The following is a 15,255-nucleotide window of genomic DNA, read 5'->3' on the forward strand; positions in this document are numbered from 1 at the left end:
TTGGAAGGGTTTAAGCATGACGGCTCTCTGTAGGAACCCTTACCTCAGAATCATCTGTAGATTCTTCATTAGATCTAAGATCCTGAAAAAGATGTAACAAGGAAGACAACATTACAAGGAGAAAAGGGTATGTGATGATCTAAGAACATACTGTAATCCTATGCATTTGTATTTACAACTTTGTCTAAAGGGAACTTACTCAACTGTGTATCTATATAGGATATTCAGTCCAAATCCAACTTCATTGCTATTTTTACTGCTGAAAGTTAAATCGTATCAACCCACCCAAAATCCAGGAAATTCTGATCACATTGTAGAGCACTGTTCCCCAACCTAGTATCCTCCAGATGTGTTGGACTGTAATTCCCAGAATACCCACTTAACATGGGCACCAGTTTGGGGAAGGCTGCTCTTAAAGAATGGGACTTTACATTACTCTTGTTCATTGATACTGGCTTGTATTATCTGGAGTGAGAAAGTAATATTAGACAATGGTCAGTCAATGAACACTATAACCATTTTGCTATTTTCAGATATGTGGAAGGTTTTATACAGTCGGCCTCCATATCCATGTATTCTACCATCTATCGCTTGACATTATATATACCCAAAACAAACCCTATTTTTGCCATTTTATGTAAGAGACACCATTTCACTATGCCACTGTATATAATGGGACTTGAGCATCCACAAAGTTTGGTGTCCACAGGGTACTGTCCTAGAACCAAACCGCAGCGGATACCAAGGGCCCATTGTAGCCAGTCTTGCAAAGGAATCGCCTGTTTCCTTGCGCTTGAATCCCAGGCCCCTAATAGGCCCCCGAAAAATTTGTAAAGGAAAATTAGCTATCATTGCATCAGTGTATTTAGTTCTAGTCATTTTTTCATGCACCAGTTGACAGTAAAATTACAGCTTTACATCTGTTTATTTTAAGAACAATTCCATCAGAGCTTTACAAACAGGTGTATTAATCAAGAGACATATTTCATGATTTCTCTGTATTGATCACACAACTGATTCATACTAAGATTCCCTTCAACTTGGTGAGGTTCCTTCTGCCCAGGTTTTACATTCTCCAAGTGCCCCACCACACAAACACTTCAGAGTATACCACCTTCTGAATTATAGATGGGATAAATAATAATTGTGGGGCCAACAGAGACTAACAAAATTCTCCAGGGAGCTTATAATGTCTCCCATTCCGACAAGTTTTGTATGTTTCCCATGTAAGTAAGAATTTCTGAAGGAAACAAATTCCTCAAGGAATGAAGATAATTAGAGGAAATGAAGTCAATCAAGACATTATTTGTGCACCACTTTTCTAACCAAATGGCACCAGAGCACATCACATCAGAAATACAAAACTCAAGAACACATATTCAGAAAACCAAACAGCACAATCAATCTAACTAGAATGAATTCAGAATATGTTTCTGCAGTGAATCTTTTGTATGAAAATTTCATGAATAGAGATGTTCACAGACATATTTACCCTGATCATATATTGGTCAATGCTCCTTTTACTGTATGACACTGCTATTCCTTCCTATCAATAGCTGAGACTTTTTTTCTGTGGTGGTTCACATGGGAAAGCTCTCTTTCCGGGAGAATTCAGATTCTACTGAATTTCTTTTAAATGAACAAGCAATTTAAATTCACTCAAGAAGAATTCTGGAAAGCATTATGTTAAAAATCCACATTATTCTTGTTCCTACATTTCTCAAACCGTGAAGGAATATGTACCTTTAAAATTTCTCTTGCACCCAGCAATGAATCACACTGTCACATACACACATACACACACAAAAGAAATTGAGTCTATTCTTGCTAATCTCTCATCTGTCCAGTGGCAAAATGTGCTGATACCAGGCCTCCTCCAAGAGGTCAGCAAAATGAAGATTTACTTAACGTATTTACAGTTATCAATAGCAATAAAAGGTTACAACTAATATGCTGACAGTGAACGTAAGCATTCTAAAAGCAGCATGGTAGAAATATTGTACAAGGAGATGGGATTCCAAACACTATAAGGTAACATTTAGACAATAAGATTAATAATCACAGTAGGTTTCATGTGCGTGATGAAGTGGATTGGGAAAGTGCATATAAATGGATAGATTACATGATGATGTTTATACCACAACTTTAGTTTTGAGCAGTAACTTCATGGTAAAGATTCTTGCAGAAGCAATTTATAAAAATAAAACTGTATCGCACTGTGAGTCTTTGAGGCTCAAAATTCAGACTTGCCACGATAAAACACCTAAAGATCAAAACAGATTTTTTTTTAAAGTGTCAGTATGATATTTTTATCCACCAAATCTACTAAAGACTGAATAATGTTTCAGATTCCTAGACATTTAAAGATCTACATTTCCAGGTCCAAGACACCAACTTTGGTGTCTTTACTTTTCCCAAGCTTTTTTGAGAGATATTTCATATAAATTATTATCTTTATGGGCTTTCCTAAAGCTGCCAACTAATAAAAAAGAGATTGTGTTGATTGGCCTGGATATTATCATTACGCTTTTTGCATAAACTAACATTTCTGAAATTAGTTTAAATTGTATCTTTTAGGGGTCTGTAAAACAGTAAGTGACCTTATAGATGCTGTTGAATAGTTATTACTGTATTATCATCACACATCATCAGCTATACCACCAAGGACTGTGAGCCCAACATTGTCTAACCCTGCTTTAAAAAAGTAGGCCTGCTGGTGGTTTTATACTCCAAAGCTCAGACTGTAAAAAGGGCCACCCCTACAAAAGCTATATAACCTCTTAGAAAGATTGTTTGTTGACATCATTCTTTGAGTCATGCGACCGGCATATCCTATGCTAGGGACATTACAGTGTGTGTGCCAATTCAGCTCAGGGTATTTATGGCTTCCAAGTATCATCTGTGTTGAATAATTCATCTGAATTTTTAAAATATCTTATGCAAAACCCTAAGAATCATCATAGGACAGGAGATTAAGGATATCAAGTCTTTACACTAATGGTCCATTAATGTCTATATTGACTGACAGTAGCTCCCCAAGGTCTCTGGTAGAGAGGTTTTTCTGAACCAATATTTTGAAGCCAATTTTGATTGAAGTGCCAGAGATCAAACCATGGACCATAAATAAGCAACATGTTTATTATACTACTAAATTGCCACCCCGGGAATAGAATGCCTCTCATGCTGAAGAGAGAAAAAATGCAAATAAAAGATTAGCTTCATTAGCTGAATAGCTTTGTTTTTTTATTCTCAAAATGCTGCTTTATTTTTAGTGATTAAAACAAAGATGTGAGTGTCTATGAAATGCACAAAATAAAAGAATACACACGACCCCAGACAACCAGTAAATGCTAGTACTATAACAAATCCATTGCCTGAAAAATAAAACAAAATGGAAGCAGACTAACAAACTGTGAATGGGCCCAGGTAACAAAGAGGTGCTCTTAGTCACAACTAAGACACAACTCAAGAACCCTGAAAATGCAGATTCTTAGTTTGGGGGGGGGGGGAATTCTTCTGCACCTGATCTTGACCATGGATGCCTACATCTTGGCTTGCCTTTGCCCAGTTCTCATGAGAAGCATGGTACACCAATTGTACCCATTCCTGGAAAATGCAGACCTGGCCAGATGGTAACATACCCTTGTTATACATCTCTAATATGATCTACATGCATTTTAAAAGTATTTGGAAATTAAATTTGGTCCAAAATTCAGTGCTCGGCTGGTAAACACTGAATCCTGTTGTAGAAACAGGTACACTACCATCTGTTCAAAGAGGGGGTGGTGATCTTTAAAGCCATTAATAATTTGGGATGAGGGCATCTGAGGCCTTCTCTCATCCAAGCTTGCATATCTGCTGAGATCATTCTTGCAAGGACTTTTCTATATCCAAATAATTGTATGTGTATTTTTAGCTGGGATGAGATTTTTGGTGTGTGCGTGTAAACGCTGAAGCTATTATCCAAGGGAGGTCCTGTTCACTTCCACATTAATGACCTTCTGTAAGACAATAGGGACTCTTCTGTTTAGGGAAATATTACTATCTGTTTTTCATCATTGCCATCATCATCACTATCATGATCATCTATAGATCCAATACAAAACTCAAACATAAAATTAAAAACAACATCCAAAAGTAATAAATAGTACAGTAAAAACAATAAAATAATTGATATCAGCTTTATTTATTTATTTATTTATTTGGGTATTTATATCCCGCCCTTCAGCCCTAATGGCTCTCAGGGCGGCTTACAATAATATTTTTAATCAGACAGTTCCCTGCCCTCAGGCTTACAATCTAAAAGACACGACACAAAAGGAGAAGGGAATGGTGAAGGGAAAGGGGATGAGGTCTAAAACACATAGAGAGCTCTAATCCTCTTTGCCTCTGAAAGAAATTTAGCAACGGCCAACATTATGTTTGGGGACTTATCCTCCACCAAGAACCTGATATGAAATTGGACAGAACATCCAAACAATGTTTTCAGTAGTGAGATAACTACTACTCGTAAAAGCTACAGGACAAAGAAATATGCTTTATTGACTCGACTTCCATATTACAAGAGCACACCAGCAAATCTGCATTGGAGCAGTTTGGTGGAAAAAAGTTGTATCTGGCCTGAGAAAAAGTCTGTGATACTTTGGTACTGTCAAATTTATAATGTAGTCAGATGATTGGAAAGGCCCAGTGTAATGTACATTCAATGCACTAGGCAAACAGCTTACATAGGAGCGGTAACACAGATCTCCAAAAGCTACGTCCCAAGGTGTCTGCTTGAGAGATTTAAAGGCCATCTCCAATCCCAAATTAGAAAGAAGTGAAGAATGAAGAGACCAATTGAAGCTGCTTTTTTGCAAGAAGTTTGTGCAAACTACTTCATTAATTTGTTTCTTTTAGTACTTTTAATTGCTTCAATTAGCATTTTATAATGTGCTATCATTTAGGGTTTTTAAAGCTGAATGTTTTCATTTTCAACTGGTAAGGCAATTTTATTTGTTAAGATTTGTTTTCTGACCCACCTTGAATTCCTAGGAGAAAAAGCAGATTAGAAATAGATTAAAATAGATCATAGAATCATAGAATCATAGAGTTGGAAGAGACCACAAGGGCCATCCAGTCCAACCCCCTGCCATGCAGGAAATCCAAATCAAAGCATCCCCGACTGATGGCCATCCAGCCTCTGCTTGAAGACCTCCAAAATAAAGTACATAAAAGAGGTTTAATTTAAAGAGACACAAATTAAGTGTATTGACTGAAGAAAAAAGAAGAAGAAAATATTAAGCATCTGAAAATCATGATTCTGTAAATCAGAACATAGCATCTTATCACGTACACAATGGGAGCCAATGGAGATAATCCTCTGCTGTGTATGCCAATGAAAAATCAAGATCTCTTGTAATCATGATGTCCAAATTAACACTGAATTATGGTTACAATTCCTAGTTCACAAGAGAATTATAACTTGCATACATTTTCAGGTGTTATGAAACCGTAGGGAAAGAGGAAAGAGGAAAAATCACTCTAGAGAGAAACTGGTAATGCACTGACACTTTGAAGAAAGCTAGCATAATGTCTGCAACAGGCCTTGCTATTCACAAATGAAAACATTAGCATCATCTCTGGGTAAGGACAATAATACGGTTCCTCTAGGCACTTCATTATATAAAGTGATGCAGGAAGTGGAAGCTAGCAGAAACCACCTTGTTAACAAAGTAAAAAATGAGATGTCTGCATAAGAGAACAAATAACTGAGACAGGATTTTTTTCCAAGTGGCCCAGATGGTCGCTTGCTCTCTTCCAGCATAATATTCCCCTCCAGATAAAGAGAAACTTCTTTTCCTGCTACTGCTTTGTCTTTGATCCTCACGAGAAGCATGGCAGACAGCAAACAGCAGTCAACTGTGACACCTGTCACTCTGTCTCAATATTACATCCAGCCCCTGATTCCAAAAATCCTACCAAAATCCTTCCAAAAATCCTATCATAAACCCTTCTATTGGGATTTTGAAAAACAGACACACACACAAAAATCAGAGTTTCACAGCTTTTAGATGTATTGATTATGTTTCCTGAATGCCAATAAATAGGTAGTCTGGATTCTCCAAAGAATTCTCCAGGGAAGAATCTCCTGTACCTTGTCAGATTCTTTAAATGGAGGAAAAGGAATATGAATTGTACTAAATCATATTCTGCAATCTAATTACAAGCAATTAAGTATACAGGGCTGCTGTTTGAAAAGTAAGTTATATATTTGCATACTTTGGGTTCTGGACATTTGTTTCTGATGAACAAAAATGTGTCTTAAAATTTAAACCACCTAGATTTAGTATGAGGTCTCTTACAGTCAGTGACTGAGGTGTTTGCAGAATCAACACCAACTTTAATGAATATTTCCTCAAGTATGTGCATAAATCAGAGAATAGTAATCAAACAAATATATACCCAATATTATTCTTACACTGTATATATAACTGTAAATCTGTATATCTAAGAAAGGCTCAATTCCCAGCTGGAGCATGAAACCCACTGGGTGGCCTTGGGCAAGTCAAATTCTCTTAATCTCAGGGGAGGGCAATGGCAAACCGCCACTGAACAAATCCTGCCAAGAAAACCCCATGATGGGTTTGCCTTAGGGTCGCCCATAAGTCAGATATGACTCAAAGGCACACATCAACAGCAAGGAAGCTTAATGAGGATAACACAGTCCATTTGAAATTACTGTTTATTATTGAAAGCATGCTATTTGGTGTGTTTTAAAAGCAATTAGGTTGTTTAAAATTAGTACCATTTTAACAGGACAGTTTATTTGATGTTATAGTTTTTATAAATATAGAATCATAGAGTTGAAAGAGACCACAAGGGCCATGTAGTCCAACCCTCTGCCATGCAGGAATTCACAATCAAAGCAACCCCAACATATGGCCATCCAGCCTCTGTTTAAAGACCTCCAAGGAGGGAGACTCCATCACATTCTGAGGAAGTGTTTCACTATCAAACAGCCCTTAGTGTCAGAAAGTTCCTCCTAATATTGAGGTGGAATCTCTTTTCCTGTAGCTTGTTCCAAGTCCTATTCCCTGGAGCAGCAGAACACAAGCTTTGAGACGCTCCTTTTGCGCTGCATCATACAGAGGCAGTGCCAGAGGAGCCCCATGACACTGCACACCATGTGGAGGAGCACGCGGTGTCACAGAACCCTGGGGCGGAGTTGTGCATACGTCATGTGGATACCATGCCCCAACTCCACCCCCAGGCTGGCCTTAATGGCTGGTCTGCACAGGGCCTATGAGTCTATGAAAGCATAAGCTACAAGCTTTTTTCTCCCAGTTATTTCAAAGGTGCTACAAGATTATTTTCTATGTTGATGCATGATAACACAGCTGTGTCTTTGAATGTTAGCATTTTTAAAAAACGATGTTAAAGACCACAGCAATTATGAATAAAATTCATAGAATCATAGAGTTGGAAGAGACCACAAGGGCCATCCAGTCCAATCCCCTGCCATGCAGGAAATCTAAATCAAAGCATCCCTGACAGATGGCCATCCAGCCTCTGTTTAAAGACCTCCAAGGAAGGAGACTCCACTACACTCTGAGGGACTTTGTTCCACTGTCAAACAGCCCTTACTGTCAGGAAGTTCCTCCTAATATTGAGCTGGAATCTCTTTTCCTGCAGTTTGCATCCATTGTTCTGGGTCCTAGTCTCTGGAGCAGCAGAAAACAAGCTTGCTCCATCCTCAATATGACATCCCTTCAAGTATTTAAACAGGGCTATCATATCACCTCTTAACTTTCTCTTCTCCACGCTAAACATACCCAGCTCCCTAAGGCGTTCCTCACAGGGCCTGGTTTTGAGTCCCTTCATTTTAGTCACCCTCCTTTGGACACGCTCCAGTTTATCAACATACTTTTTGAATTGTGGTGCCCAGAACTGGACACAGTATTCCAGGTGGAGTCTGACCAAAGCAGAATACAGCGGCATTATTACTTCCCTTGATCTAGACACTATACTTGTTGATGTAGCCTAAAATCGTATTGGCCTTTTTAGCTGCTGCATAGCACTATTGGCTCATGTTCAACTTGTGGTCTACTTGGACTCCTAGATCCCTTTCACATGTAGTTTCATTCAGCCAGGTGTCTCCCGTCCTATATCTGTGCATTTCATTTTTTCTATCTAAGTGCAGTACCTCACATTTCTTCCTGTTGAATTTCATTTTGTTAGCTTTGGCCCAGCTTTCTAGTCTATTCAGGTCATTTTGATTTTTGATCTTGTCCTCTGGGGTATTAGCTACTCCTCCTAATTTGGAGTCATCTGCAAATTTGATAAGTATGCCCCCAATTCTGTCCTCCAAGTCATTGATAAAGATGTTGAATAGCACTGGGCCCAGGACAGAACCCTGTGGGACCCCACTGGACACTTCTCTCCAGAATGAAAAGAAGCCATTGTTGAGCATCCTTTGGGTTCAGCCAGTCAATCAATTACAAATATATGTAACAGTTGCCTTGTCTAGCCCACATTTTACAAGCTCTTATACATGCTCACTCAGAAATAAACTCTACTGAGGCTAACTCTCAGGTAACTGCACACAGTATACAGCCTAACTCCAGGGGCCCTTTCTATACAATTATAACACTATGATTTCACTTTAAATCCCATTTCTGCATCCAACTGGAATCCTGGCATTGGGAGTTTCATTATTATTATTATTATTATTAACCTTTATTTATGAAGCGCTGTAAATTTACACAGTGCTGTACATGGATGTATTCATGAAGCACTAGATCTCCCTGGCTGAGAATTCTAAATGTGCCTCTCAAAACTGCAAACCACATGATTCTGTAGGATACTGCTATGCAGTTAATGCTGAATTGTAGTACTGTAAGTGTAGTGTGAAAGGGTCAATGAACATTTCAATCAGAAATGGGGAATTTATGGCCCTCCAGGTGTTACTGGACTGCAATTCTGTCATCCCTCACTATTGGCTTATATAATGTAAAATGGGAGTTACACATATAAAGGGATATATGCTCCACATCCGTAATATAAAAGTAAGCCTTATATAATGTGAAACCAACATGTAGGGAAACAAAAGCAGACTATCTCCAAAAGTTTTTTTCTTTATTACAGCTGCAGAACAAGATTATGACTTTGTTATAATTTTACCAATGGAGTAATGATCCTTAACACTTTAAAATTTGACTTTATATTAGTGTTTACACAGAGGCCAACTCCACTGTTTCCATGAAACTCACTCCCAGGGATCCAACACAAAAGGATTGCATCTCTATGTACATCTCTGCATTGGCATCCATAGTACGATGGATCCACATGGGTCTAAATAGTTGAATTTAAGCTCCCTTGCTAATTTTCAGTGGAACTGACCACTCTTCATGAGTTTCAACCCACAGGAAACATGGAAGCAAAAGGCATGGGGAAGGGGGAAAATATGTCCAAGGTATCACTGCCAATGAGATTAGTCTGGGGCTGCATCTGCTCTGCAGAAATAATGCAGTTTGACACTGCTTTAGCTGCCATGGCTTTGCAGTTTTGTAAGAGATTTGTATTTTTGTACATGATTTAATCTTCCTTTCCAGAGATCTGAAAAAGATCTCAGAAAGAGCCCTCCCTCCATGGCAACCTGGAGGGAGTGAGGGGGTGAGAAGGGGCTAATTTTGATTTTTTATTGTATTCTGTATGTATTTTTATTGTTGTAACCTGTCCAGATTCCTTGTGATTGGGTGGCCTATAAATAAATAAGTTATTATTATCATCATCATCATCTCTGGTGCTACTACAACCCAACAAGATGGAGCCCTGGCATATAAAGCGGTGTCAAACTGTATTATTTCTGCAGTGCAGATGCAGCTTGGGACATTCTACTGACAATCAAGCCTAACAGCTGTCCACCTTATTCAATTCTGTTTCTTTAAAACAGCTGTCCATGTTATTCAGTACTATGTCTCCAAGATGAAAGTAAACTTTCCAATGGAGCCGCCCTCCCATAAACACATTGAGTTGCGCTTCCCAGTTATTTAATGATCTTATTCAGGGTGACCAGATGTCCTACCCTGAACGGAGGACCTCTGAGCAAAATGGAGGACATTCTGAAACAAAAGCTTAAAAAACATAGGGAACTATATATATATATATATATATATATATATAAATCCCTGCTTCTTAGGTTCAAAACACACTGCAGCAATAAGGTCCAGGACAGGCCATCCATTCCAGCCTCCTCTGCCCAGGAGGAATTCCAAACTGTCCTCCATTTTGAGCCTGACTTTGGTCCAAAACCCACTGCAGAAATAACCCATCTTGAGACCGCTTTAGCTGCCCTGGCTCAGTGCTAGGGAATCCTGGGAACGGTGGTTTATGGTGGGCTCTGAGCTCTCTCTGACAGTGAAGGTTGAGTGTCTCACAAAACTAGGATACCATAGCATTGAGCCAGGGCAGTTGAAGCGGTCTAAAGATGGATTATTTCTGCAGTTTTAAATAATAATAATAATAATAATAATAATAATAATAATATCTGCTGTTACCAGCCTCAATCCTCTGTTAGAGGCGGGATGTAAATAAATATTATTATTATTATTATTATTATTATTATTATCAAACTTTTATTTCTATCCTGCTTCTGTTACAATCTACCCTGTAAAATCACAACAATGCATTATATGAATGACCCACTCTTCCCTCCATCCCTCTCCCCCCTTAAAATGACATTTAAACATATGACAATTAAAATATTAGACTCTATTAGAGTCTATTAGACTCTCTAGAAATTAAAAAATCATAACATTGGCCCAAAGCCAGGCTCAAAATGGAGGACAGTTTGGAATCCCTCCTGGGCAAAGGAGGCTGAAATGGAGGGCCTGCCCTGGACCTTTATAGCTTTGGTCCTGACTTTCAATTTTGCCCAGCTCCTATCCCTGAAGAAATGCTTCTCCACTCTCTTTCCCCATAGAAAACCCCCAATGAACCCAAGGATCCCTATTTGTCTCTCTCTCTCTCTAGGGCCCCTTGCCAGCCTCCCTTGGCCCTGGACCCACAATGAGCCACCCCTGGCTCTCCATCGCAGCCCTATTTGCAAGTGGGGCTCAGGTCACTCTTCCAAGCTTTACCTTCTCCTCTGCTTCCGCCATAGTGATGCCGGCTGTCACGTGACAGGGCCGCAGCAAAGCATGCCGGGGGATGTAGTTTCCGCCTCAAGGGAGGAGGAGCAGAAAGAGAGCCAACTGTACTCTCTGGGAAAAAGCAGTGCCTTCTCTTCCAGTTAAACAAACAAATAATGAGGGTTGCCATAATTGTCCACTAAAACCCAGGACAAAATGGAGGACAAATTCTAGACCAAACTGTAGAACTACTGCAGGACCAAACTCAGCCCAAAATGTAGGACATTTAAGGTCCTCCATTTTTCTTAAATGTCCTACATTTTGGGCTGTGTTTTGTCCTGCAGTTCTCCTACAGTTTGGTCTAGAATTTGTTTCGCATTTTGTCCCAGGTTTTAGTGGACAATTATGGCAACACAATAACATCGACAAACACAAGCCCTATCCTCCCACACCAAAACAAAGACTATAACAATAAAATCTTAAATTAAATATAGCAAATCCAAGAACATCCCAATTTAAACCATGATAGCTTTATGGGGCCACAACCAAAAGGCGCAATTACAATGTAGCAAGCTTTCAGAGTCACACCGGCTTCTTCGTCAGGCAACCGGGAGAAAGAAATGGAAGACAAAAAATGGAAGCCTATGTCTAAATATCTTATTTATTTGTTTGTTTGTTTTATTTACAGTATTTATACCCAGCTCTTCAGCCCTAAAAGCTTTCAGAGCGGCTTACAGATAGTTATTCACACAGTTCCCTTTCTCCTGTTTGCCTGATGAAGAAGCTAGTGTGACTTTGAAAGCTTGCAATGTGTAATTGTGCATTTTGTTTATGGCCCCATAAAGGTATCATTGTTTGGGTGTTATCGGATTTGCTATATGGCCAACATGGTTACCCCTCAATGTTTTTTTGGATTTCAAGATACTGCATTTTAGCCATCGCAGGGGAAGAGAGAACCAGCGCACTGCGACTTTGCCTCCAACAAAGATAAACTATTTTTTTCCTAATATTGGCACTGAGTCAGTCAGTCAAATTTTATTGCTTTTGGCCAATGGCCTTTCCATAAAGCAATATTGCAACAACAACAAAGTACATACGTATCGTATCTGCAACATCAGTCGTATCGTATGATTATACAGCAATTTATGATTTACAAAATTATATATATATATATATATATATATATATACAGTATATATAATCACTAGAGTAAAATTATTAAATACTGTATAATCATCCCCTTTGCAACTCATGGCTATCTCTGCTATGTATTTGTTCCTGATTCTTTTTAGCTGTGATAGCATAACAGAAAATGCAGGCCTATGAGGCTATGACTAGCATCTTCATTTGCTTTCTCCTGTTTGCCGGATGAAGAAGCCAGTGTGACTTTGAAAGCTTGCAACATGTAGTTGTGCATTTTGGTTGGTCCAATAAAAGCATCATAGATGTCTCTTCCCCTCATCATTAGAGGAAGCCTCAAGTGGCTGGAGCTGCTTGAAAGAGGGAAGTTGGGTCACACACACACACACACACACACACCAGCATTACAATATTACACTCTTATAGTGCAGCTATTCCACTTTAACTGCTCTGGGTTCTTCCTGTTGCATTCTGGGATTTGAAGTTTAAAGAGAGGCATGCAATATTCTCAGCCAGAGAGCTCACTGAACTACAAAACAGGAGGCAGGCAGAGCAGTTAAAGTGGATTGGCAACTTTTTAAGAGTGTAGTACAGTAATATAGCACCTCTCAGGGCAACCTCCAAGGAGGACAAGGCATCGCAGAATGGAGGTCATTCCGGGGAAATGTGGGAAAACAGAAAAAACTTTATCACCAAATAAAAGCTGAAAACATTCATAGGTCCTAGAGCACACTGCAGAAATAACCCAATTTGAGACTGCTTTAACTGCCCTGGCTCAGTGCTAGGGAATCCTGGGAATTGTAGTTTATTGTGGCCCCAGAACTCTCTCTGAGAGAGAAGGTGAAATGTCTCACAAAACCAGATTTCCCAGAATTCCCTAGCATTGAGCCAGGGCAGTTAAAGTGGTCTCAAACTGGATGATTTCTGCAGGGTGTTGTGGACCATATACAGTAAATGTATGCTTCTTAAGGTGCATCTGCTCTGCAGAAATAATCCAGCTTGGCACCACTTTAACTGTCATGGCTTAAGGGAAAACCATCATGGGGTGTTCTTAGCAAGATTTCTTCAGAAGCCTTGGCCTTCCCTAAGACAGAGAAAATGTGACTTGCCCAAGGTCCATGCCTTGGGCAAGACCCATGCCAGCGTGAGTCCATGCCTAAAAAGGGATTTGAACCTGGTTTCCTGCATAATCCACTATGCCATGCTGGCTCATCCAGATCATAAAGGGCCTACAAAAGGGACCCTAATAATACTGGAAATCCATCATTTCATGTCCTGAGGTTCTTTCCCAAGCCAGCAATGTCTTTGCCAGTAACCAGTGAAACACGCATGTGGAAGGATGAAGGAACCACAGGATGGACAATTACAGACTTCCAAGCATAGGTGGGAAAGGCTTCCACTGCCCCATATTTAGGCTTCTAAACAATCCCACTTTCAGATGTGTACTCAGAGTATGCATGATTTTAGAGAAGAACAGATTATTGCTGCACTTGTTTCTAGTAGAGCACCTCTGCTTTTACCAGCTGCACACAAAACAAAAATTCAAAACGTGATGCTTTTCCTTTATTGGTAATGCAGTGATTTGTTCAATTTATATTCAGTTTTGAAAGGTATAGGAGCCAACCTGAATAAAAGATGTTAACTCTAACAAGGAATTATCAGGATTTGATTGAATGTAAACATGATAGAAAGAAATTACAATTTCACTTACTGTCATTTCATGCATTGCATTTTTGAAGATTCTGAAGACGGTGTTACATGCTATCTATATATTCATTAGTATGTACCTCTTTTCTGCTTTTTCCTGTCTTATTCTACTATGGCAAGCTTTGATGATATTGCTATTCATGTTAAATAGATCACAGTCAAAGCTCATTTGTATTTTGCTCTGAGAAATGTTTGATTTTTCCTTTTGACACATATGTAAGGAGAAGTACTTACCCTTCCACCTACTAAAGAGTTTGTGTTTTGGCACACAGAAATGATTGATGGAGGTTGTCAAAGTGTACTTCCAGGACAAAGACTCTGTTTCCATTTAGAATAAGCATGAACCATATTTAAGCAGCAATGTTTAAAAAAAAAAGCTACTAAAGAATTGCTAATCCCATTTTAAAATGTTACAGATGGAAAGTCTGCTAATATTTTAGAAGTTTTTCCATGCAATATGCGAATGTTTACATTTCAAATAAACCAAATAAATAATATTCATTCTGAATAGATAGTATGGGCATCTGGACTAATATACAGAATATTCTCTTCAGCATACTGTTTTGACAGAATCACATTATATTTTCAATTTAATTGTGGTTTACATTCTAACATTTAAGACATGCTATAGAAAAATAAAGATGTTGTTTGATGCTATGTCAGACCATTTGCCCATCAAATTCATTTGTCATCTGCTCCAGTGCTTGGAAATAACAAATTAAAGTTAAAGTTAGTGTTTGGTTATGAAAGCAAAATGAAGTTACATTTCCAAAGAAACATGAGTAGAAACTATGCTGTTTTATCTGTACTTCCTCTACTGGTCCTGTGCTGCGGGTTATTAAGATAATAGCTCAAAAACCTACAGCACTGGGCTGTTGGAATCAAAAGGCTTCCAGTTTGAATCTTTATATCAGCACTAAGACTATTCCCTTGGCCTAAATACCCTAAAAGCACCAGATCCTATCCTATCCTATCCTATCCAAGCAAGATCAGCCCTGGTTAATACTTGAGTGGGAGATTGTCAATGAATATCTGATGCTATAGGCTATACAGTGCTCCCTCTGTTTTCGTGGGGGGTCTATTCCGGAATGATTCCTGAAACCAGCACAAACAGTGGGAATCAATGGCTCTTTACAAACCACCCAAAAGGGGTGGCCTCGCGCCGCTGCTGGTTGCAGCATGGAGGAGTCACAACAGCCAAACCGCGCAACTCCTCCACGTTGCAAAGAAGAAGCGCCAAAATGGCGCTTCTCTTTGCGGTGCAGTTATGACGCCGCGAGGCGCCAGTGGCACACTC

The 15,255-nt window shown here is 39.1% G+C and overlaps 1 protein-coding gene across 1 annotated transcript in view; it reads right to left on the minus strand.

Annotated features, from left to right (window-relative positions):
* Positions 1 to 11,202, minus strand: part of VPS41 (VPS41 subunit of HOPS complex) — a 122,269-nt gene extending 111,067 nt beyond the window's left edge. The window contains exons 1-2 of the mRNA XM_042474407.1: positions 11,121 to 11,202; positions 44 to 82 (exon numbers count right to left, since the gene is read on the minus strand). Coding sequence (XP_042330341.1) covers positions 44 to 82; positions 11,121 to 11,141 — 60 coding nt within the window. The 5' untranslated portion in view covers positions 11,142 to 11,202. The remainder of the gene's footprint in view (positions 1 to 43; positions 83 to 11,120) is intronic.
* Positions 11,203 to 15,255: the final 4,053 nt, after the last annotated feature.

This window comes from Sceloporus undulatus, chromosome 6 (genome assembly GCF_019175285.1).
Source record: "Sceloporus undulatus isolate JIND9_A2432 ecotype Alabama chromosome 6, SceUnd_v1.1, whole genome shotgun sequence".
In the NCBI taxonomy this organism is placed as follows: Eukaryota; Metazoa; Chordata; class Lepidosauria; order Squamata; family Phrynosomatidae; genus Sceloporus; species Sceloporus undulatus.